Below are 8865 nucleotides of genomic sequence, written 5' to 3'. Positions count from 1 at the left end.
CTTGTGGGAGCTTTGTAAGCATCGGCAGGTGATGAAATGAGAAGTCAGAGGGAAATAACACAATGTGAGCACCTGGGTATGCGTCCGTGAGATTTGACAGAGGTGGTGTCCTTCACTTGACCAGTTTAATCAGAAGCAAACAACATTTGGGGCACAAAACCCCTTCTTTTGGTGTGAAGTGGAAACAATAGGCTGGGTGATAAAACGTAAATTAAAAACGACTGCTGCAATTTGGAGCCTGATTACACGTGTGTTCCTGAGGTCATTCCCAAAAGGAGAGCGAATAGTATCTGTTAAGAAGGTGGGGCTAAAGGTGTCTGTTTTGGTGTAAGAGAAAGCGGGCTGATTCTTTCACTTTCCCCCTCAGACTCAGCTTCCAACCGCCGAGCGGCGCCATGGCGGCGGCAGAGGGCTGAGCCCCGGGCGCATGCGCAGCCCGGCCCTGCCTGCCCTGCCCTGGGTCCGACATGGCGGAGTACTCCTGCGTCAAGTCCACCAAGCTGGTCCTCAAAGGGGCGAAGGAGAAGAGGTGAGGGGACGGCTCGTCCTGGCCCTCGGCTGCCGGCTCGGTGCCTCGCCACCGGCTTCGGCACGGGGTGGGGGGTGTCGCTGTAAAGGGGCTGCGGGTGGGTGAGGGTTTTGGGGTGCGCTGCCTCTCGGCCCCCGGTGCCCCGCTCCTCGGGGGCTGTGGCGGAGCGGGGGTCTGGGTGGGAGGCGTGTGCCCACTTCTGTGCCTCTCCTTTCGCAGCAAGAAGAAGCACAAGGAGAAGAAAAGGAAAAGGGAGGAGGATGCGGAAGAGCAGCTTGATATCGTCGGTGAGCGGCCCTGCAGGAGCTGTGTGGCAGTGGGGAAGCTGCAGGGGGTAGCACAAGTTGAAGAGGTGCTTGTAGGGCGCTTAAAGCAGGTTTCTAACTACTTGTCACAGCACACTGTTTATAAGTCATGCCTTCTTAGGTACCAGACAGAATTTCTGACACCAGTAGGATCAATTTTACACATATTTATCTTTTTAACACACTTATTTGTTTACATAACCTCAAGCTCCTTGTCTGCTTGTAACTCGTGTGTTTTTTTTTTTTCCCAAGAGCATTTGGTTCAGGTAGAGAGACTTATATTTAGTGCTGTAACACTTTTGTTTATATTTGTATGTAAATAATGTATCTTGTGTTACTGTTACTTGAAAGTTCACTAGATGGGGTGCTTGTACTTCCTGCTCTTACTCTGCCAGCAGTTGCTTCTTGCCTGGGGTCTTTAGTTCACTCAAACCTTCAGCCCTCTAAAAAGGAAAAGTCTTGGTTGGTTTGTTTACTTGTTCTCAGTTTGTCGTGATTACTGTGATGAATTCACATTACAAACTTGCTATCAGTAATTGAAACTGAAGATGACAAACATGAACCAGTATCCAAATATAATGGTATTTTTTCCTGATTTGTGGAAGAGGAGGATCAAAGTATGTATGGTCTTGAGTGATAACTTAGCTAAGTGCTGCATTCTGGAACTGCTGTATGCTTGATTTATCACAGTTCACAAAAACAGATAAAGAAATAACCATAAAGCCCTGAAAGATGCAGATATATACCGTAACAGTGCATGTTACGGGATAAATGTCACTTTCTGTTATGTGTGCACAGGCATAATCCAAAGCCGTACAAGGGGAGTTATCCCTATTTTTCTGTTAAAACAAAATACCATATATGAGAAAATGGACTATTATATTTTACACCAAAGGAATGTCACAAAAAGACGTGCTGAAAGAGATTTTGGAAATTTCATATGCTGATCTCTAAGCCATGACATTGTAGGACAAGCCTATTTGCTCTGTATGTTGTATGAAGTTAGGGGAACATTATTTCTGCTCAGGACCAACTTGCTGAAAAAAGACGTCATTCTGATTAATTTTAAAATAATTATCTTAGGCAGAAAATATATCTAAGATTATACCAGGAGAAAGTTTTGCTCTTTAAAAATACAGATGTCATAATTCCAATTTATACATGTGAGCCTTTAAGTTTGGATTCTGGGGGGCTAAAATATTTGACACTGATTGTCCAGAACATCTGAAGTCTCAGGAATGCAGCTCATGAATTAATCCAGCAGCAAGATGAGAGGTTCTCCAGCACAACAGAAATCATTACACTAGTAATAGACTGTGACCACAAAACTGGAGGAAGCGGTTTGGGGTGGGAACGGGGGAAGGAATCTTTCTTGCAAGGTATATCTTCTGCTGGATGGATCAATGCATTCCATGGCCTAACAGCACTAAGAGGGGATGGAGCGCAGGAGCCTGCAATTAGAAGCCTGTTGCTATCTATAGAGTGCCAAATCTCAGAGTAGGTACTGGATTACTATCTCTTGAACCACTGTAATCAGAAGTTGTAATTACTCCATTAACTGTGATGTTTTGTATTTTAGGAAACTGGTGGGCTGTCAGTAATTTTGGTGAAATTACAGGAACTATAGCTATAGAAATGGATAAAGGAGCTTACATCCATGCCCTTGATAATGGTTTGTTTACACTTGGAGCACCGCATAAAGGTTTGTTTCAGGAAACTTGGAAAAAATAGTTTTAGTAATGAAAAGCATGAACGTAGCATCACTTTAAGGCAAACTGTTTTACAGCTCAAGGCAGTTATTACATGTAATGCAATAAAGTTGGCTGTAGCGTGACCGAAACCTAATGACTACCAATCAGTTTCACTTACTTAGTTTCTTGCTGTGTTATGTGTATAATAAATTGAACCGCATTGGAAAGGATCACCTGTTAAAGGCCATACAACTTACTGAATAAAAAGCAGTATAACTTTTATTAAATTCTATAAAATGCTTCTGGTGCCAATTGAAGAGTGAAACTCAAGGGAGATGAGCATCAAGGAGTATTGCTGTATCCTCATTGTGCTGTATTTGTATTGTTGCTGTGCAAGTGGGCTACTAAGGTGGTGGAGATAATTAGCTTGTCTCTGAATTTGAATCTCGGAACCATCAGTCAGAAAAGAACTGTTCCAAAACCCTGACAGTGTGCCTCATCTCCAGAGTGAGATAAAAACAATGATGACAGTATTATCTCACTTGGGTTTTGAGAGATAGAGAGTAGTAGCTTTTTGGGTAAGTTAGGTTACTACAGCTGAACCGTAGTATGTCTTGGTATGGAGAAAATAATTTTATAAGGAGATCACGTTTTCTGTGTTGGTTTTTTTTGTTTTGTTTTGTTTTTTTTGACACAAGGATTGCATTTGCATTATTTAAAGCACACCAAATACATGAATGCAGATAAGCTCCTGCATTGCTTTTTTATTTTAAGAGTGTGAATGTTCAAAAGGAATTTCTAAAGAAATGCAGTATTGTAGCTTTCCATAGTATTTAGCAGAAGCTGTTGCGTAATTTTCCAGCTTGTTTGAAACTGCAGTATTAACAATTTAAATACTGTGTGCATAATACTTAATGTCTAACTAATGAAAATTTTATTCCTAAGGTGATGAAGGCCCTAGTCCTCCTGAACAGTTTACAGCAGTGAAGTTGTCTGATACAAGGTAACTACTGTAACAAAATATTTCAAGTTTTAATATTTGTTTTTTTTGTTTGTTTCTGGTATGAACAAGTTTTAATTTTCTCTTGGAAAAAAATTGCATACCAAAAAAATATGCTTGTGGTGTGTTGAATATTGTGAATGGCTTTCTCTCAAAACATTCTTAATTGTTTCACTTCATTTTCCCTTTGAGAATTGCTCTGAAGTCTGGTTATGGCAAATACCTCGGTATAAATTCAGATGGACTTGTTATTGGACGTTCAGATGCTATAGGATCAAGAGAGCAATGGGAACCTGTCTTTCAAGATGTAAGTTGCTTCAGACAACTCTCTTGAGATTCCCAACATGTAACTGTATTTTGACTTGCAGCCTATATTGACAGGCAATAAGATGTTTACTGTTGGTTGCCCTTTCACAGTCTCTTCCATATTGTAAATTCTAGTGTTCTTTTTTCCCTCCTACAATGTATTTACTGTATTTCTTCTTAAGTTTTTAAAGTACCTAAAGTTACTGCAGTTTAACATACAAATTAAGAACAAAGGAGTCCACTAGCTAGCTGTTGAAGTGTCTATATGTCAAAGAACAGGACACATTTACAGAGCTTTCTGAGGAATGAAGTAAATGTTATGAATCAATGTTTATATACACACTCCTTATTCTAATCATGTGATACTGTTTTCTGCAGAAGAAGATGGCATTGCTAGCAGCAAACAGCCGTTTTATTAGATGTAATGAAGAGGGAGATATAGAAGCCAAAAGCAAAACAGCAGGGGAAGAAGAAATGATAAAGGTAATCTGTTTTCTACAGTTAAGTATCTGTATGGTACAGTTACTCTGTGGTTACAATTACAAGATACTTTCCTGTTTACTGTATTTGTTTCACTAAAGAAATGGTGGGTAAGACCTTCTGTGTGATACTGCGGATAGTTCTCAACAGCTTATCTCTCAACAAGAGAGACGAAATCTGACAGAACCAGGGACAAAAAAAGGTTAGCCAGAATGATGCAGGTGTGGAGGCTGCTTATGTAAGAGGATGTGGAAGGACCATCTTGTCTTTCATGTCCAACAGAAGGCATGCCTCTCCAAACAGGGAAGCATGTACTAGTCAGAGCAGTAATGCTGTGGAGTCAGTTTCTCTAAAAGGTGTTTTAGCCCTGCTTACTCTATAAACTGTAATGGTGCTTCTTTGAGATGAAAGCAGCTTTGTCTTAGAGTAGTATTAAGGACTATGTTTAATCCTTTTTCATATTTCAGGCAGCTTTTGCTGTTACTGCTATTTTCTCTGGTTGTGAATTAACCATTTTCAAAGGTGCTAACAGAATGACAGTCACAGATTTTAAGTTATGCAGGATATATTATCTTCTTTAACGTGCAACTTCTGTTTTTTTTCTTCTCGATGACTAGATTCGAACTTGTGCTGAAAGAGAAACTAAGAAGAAGGATGACATCCCACAAGAAGATAAAGGAAATGTTAAACAGTGTGAAATCAATTATGTGTATGTAATTGAGAGCCTTTTAACAGATTTAAATACCTTTTTTCCTCTTTTCTTTAGGGTTTTATTTGGAAGGGCTAAACTCCCATGCAGTTCTTTGTTTACTTTCTCTTCCACCTTATCAGGATGAGGACACAAAATAGGCTGAGAAGGCTTACGGGTCAAAATCAAGACAGGGAGCTTGCTTGTCAGTTACTGTTGCAGTTAAAACAGACTCAACTTGTAGAAAATTAACTTATTGACTAATAAAATAGACATAAGTAGTGAGAAACATGGACCAAAAAACTAAAATGCCTGTCTTTCCCCTTATTCAGCTTCACTCCAGAGTCCTCTATCCCCCTTCACTCCTGACTTGTCATGCTAGTAGTAGAAGGAGCTGAAGTTCTTCAGAACTTGTAACCACACTGTTAATTATGTATGGTGTTGTTCCTACTTAACGCCAAAAATGCCTGAGTGTGTTTCACCTAGGGAAGTCTTATAGCACTACTTGATAGTATGATGGTTTATTGGATTTTATTAGGCCAGTTGCACAACAGGAGTTAAGTTGCTTATCCGTTGTTTTTACTGAAACATAAAATTTTAAAGAAATTAACTTCTTACACTTTTTCCCTTTTATAGAAAGAAATTCCAAAGTTTTCAAGACAAAAAGCTCAAAATAAGCAAAGAAGATACAAAAGCCCTCAGAAAAGCCAGGAAAGAAGGCACTTTCCACGAAACACTGCTCGACAGGTACTCCATTAAGAAATAATGCACTGATTTAAAAGCTATTGGGAGATGGAATTGCAATGAATTTGGAGTACAAAAGATGGCTAGATTTCAGGGAATAGGTGTGGGTGTTGCACATTTTTTCCTTGGTTGGTGTTCTGCCTCTTCTGTTTTTTTATTATTCTGAGTTCTCACTTCCTTGGCTGAACTTCCCAGGTTGGGATTTAAGCAGAAGTGAATTCTTTTGGACATCTATAAAGAAGTTTGCTCAGTTTGTGGAGTACAGCGGAAGTGAGGGATAAATCTTTTAAAAAACAAATTTTTTTCATGTTTTCAGCACCTTCAGTACCAGAACATTTTGGAAAGGAGACAGCTGCATTTTAAAGAGAAATAGCATTTCTTAATTAGTCTTCACATTACCTAGTGGGAATAAATCTTTCCCTGTAAGCTGAGAATACAGAAACTGTCTTGAACTTTTAAAATATCTTATATGGTATAAATATTTGTTGTTAATTCAGTGGGTGAAATGCAGAAGACGATTTATGATACTGTATTATTGTGATGTGAAAACACACCATGGCGATCACAGACTGAGTGTCAGTTTCAACTGTCACTCAGGTTGAATTCCCTCCCTGAGTGATCTGACAAAACACAGGTCCTGATTAGAAAGGAAAGACAATGTTAACTTTACACATTGTTATAGCTGTAGCTCCTTTAAATAAAAAAGTAACAGAGTATTGTTAGGCTTTTATGTGTGCTTTGAAGTAAAGTTTGAGAGTACTGCTTTCTGTGTCTGTTTAAGACTTTGAGGCAGCTAAAGCATTCAGATGTAATCACCTTTGGTTTTAGTCTAAGTCTTGTTTCCTTACTCTTTCCACACAGGCGAGCAAAAGTGAAAGCGGACAGATACTGCAAGTGACAACCAGCTGGGCTGTTTTCCTCTGCGTCTTTGATTATATGGTCAAATTGAAAACACAAGTAAAGTGTTTTATAATTATTTTTTACGAAACGCATTTTGCTGATGTTTTTATTTTATTATTTTTAAAGGACTGCCTGAGAACTATAATTAGGCATTGAACTAGTGTCACCTTCTAGTAATGAATAGCAAGATAGTTATTTAGTTGAAGACAAATTATTCTACCAGTGAATCTTCCGAGGTTGATGAAATGAACCTGAACTTACAGTGATTAAAGGGCAGATTAGAATGGTGATAAAGCTCAAAAGGAAAATATTGTTAGCACATTGAACTATCAAGAAATGCATAACTGTCCTCAACAAACAAGAGGAAACAATTGCAAATGGATGTCTTAGAATACATCATATCAGAAACTGAGTAGGACGTCTGTGGAGCCTTCCTGTGCAGTATCAGGTAGGGGCCAGAATATTCAGTCTCTTTTTAAACAGTGTTCAAAACAGACCCACTGTCTGATGGAGAAATGATGTAATCCATATGGTGGAAGTGTGAACAAGTCACAAGAACCCCATTACAAATGGAAATGCGGGTATCTCATAAGAAAAGGGAATGACTGGCTTGTGTTAGCAGGCTGCGCATTTTACAAGATGGGAAGACTCATTTCAATCAAACTGGCTGGTTTCTTGAGAGTATGGACTTCAATTTAAAAAAAAAAAAAAATTTTAAGGTCATAGTGTAATATATGTTCCTAGTATCTTGTATAAAATATGGTTTTCCGTGTCTGTTCTGATTCCCAAGTTTTTCAATAAAAACATCTCCATAGGAACTACCTCAGATCACTTACTCTCTCCATTTCTGTAATCTGCTTCATAAAGATGACTTGGTAATAATATTGAGGATTTTTATGATGATAATTTGAGTTATCTCCATAAAACCTCTCCTAGCTGTCAGTTTGAACTGCAGTAGTACAAAGCCATAAGCTAGTGCAAGATAATGATGTCTGCAAAAAGCACGAGAACAGGATAATAAAGTCTAGGCAATAGTGGCAATTTAAATGGGTCTTATTTTGATCTTAAGTAAAAGAATGGAGAGTTCAGGTGCATTGTAATTATCTAAACTGATTTGAATTTTCAAGATTAAAACAATAGCTGGTAGGGGGAGATTAGCCAAGGGATAAATAAGGAGATAACCCATACAGATATATGAAACCAAAAGGAGAAAAAAATCCATGGGCTGGGCAAATTCATATGCAATGCAGTGATTCTTCAATGTGTGTTTCTAGAAAAGCAAATGAAAATTTAGACCTTTCTCTGAGGACTCTCTTAAATTTTCCATAACCAGCTCTATCCGGTCTGAGTACAGAGATTTGCCACAGGGCTTTCTCCTCTAAGTCATTGGAATTTATTCAATTTATACCTCCCATTCATGTGATGCCTATTTTTTTTCTAAGAATAGGCATATTGAGTAGTTCCTTGTATGAATGTCTATTTTGGAATTAAGTGCCTATTCTTCCCAATTTAGCTTGAGAAATGAAAAATGTCGTCCCCCCCCACAGTTTGTGCAACTGGGGTAATTGTGCAGTGATAGGTATCCTTTATCTAACTATTTTTATTTCAGGCCCTACTATTAACAAAAATGTAGTGATCGGATGATCACACAGTGATCAAACACTGTACCTTTTTAGCAGTATCGAGTTCAATGATTCATTTTAAAGTGTTAACAGATTCTAATTTTAGTTTTAGTACAAAAATTGGAGCTTAATCTTTAATCATAAGATACAAGGTAATAGCATAAGCATACCGTAACAGGAATGGCTGGAAATTATCTTTATTTCTTATTGGTTTCTATTAACTGCATGTTCTTTCAAAGCAAGCAATCACTAAGAATACTGAAGTGTTTTGTAGTGAGACTCAGCAGTAGAAGGTTTGCATAAAGAAACTAATTAGCACCACTGATCTTTGATTCTAATTTTGCAGGTATCCTCAGAATTTTATTAAAATTCTCTCATGCATCAATAACCAAGGTATAAAAAATCTTAAATGCAAACACTGAATTTGCAGGGAGAAGGCTGGAAGCTAGAAATAAATGACTACTGACAAATGCTCCTGGCCAGAGTCCAAGGAATTTTTGGGTGAAAATGCATCGTAGCTGTGGGTTGTGCTTTCACTGAAAAAAATGTAATTAGTTTTCCCTAGCGCTCCTCATTTGGTCCAGGGATTAGGGCTCTTTA

General features: G+C 38.4%; 1 protein-coding gene across 1 annotated transcript; it reads left to right on the top strand.

Moving 5' to 3' along the window:
* Positions 1–447: 447 nt before the first annotated feature.
* FRG1 (FSHD region gene 1) lies at positions 448–6722 on the top strand. Its single transcript, XM_084285639.1, has 9 exons — positions 448–529; positions 749–816; positions 2414–2536; positions 3471–3528; positions 3718–3832; positions 4210–4314; positions 4929–5020; positions 5636–5746; positions 6605–6722. The coding sequence occupies exons 1-9, from the start codon at positions 468–470 to the stop codon at positions 6639–6641; spliced, it is 771 nt and encodes a 256-aa protein (XP_084141765.1). The 5' UTR covers positions 448–467; the 3' UTR covers positions 6642–6722.
* The last annotated feature ends 2143 nt before the right edge of the window (positions 6723–8865 follow it).

Source organism: Netta rufina (assembly GCF_964035555.1).
Source record: "Netta rufina genome assembly, chromosome: 4".
NCBI lineage: Eukaryota > Metazoa > Chordata > Aves > Anseriformes > Anatidae > Netta > Netta rufina.
This window is presented reverse-complemented; position numbering and strand designations above follow the sequence as displayed.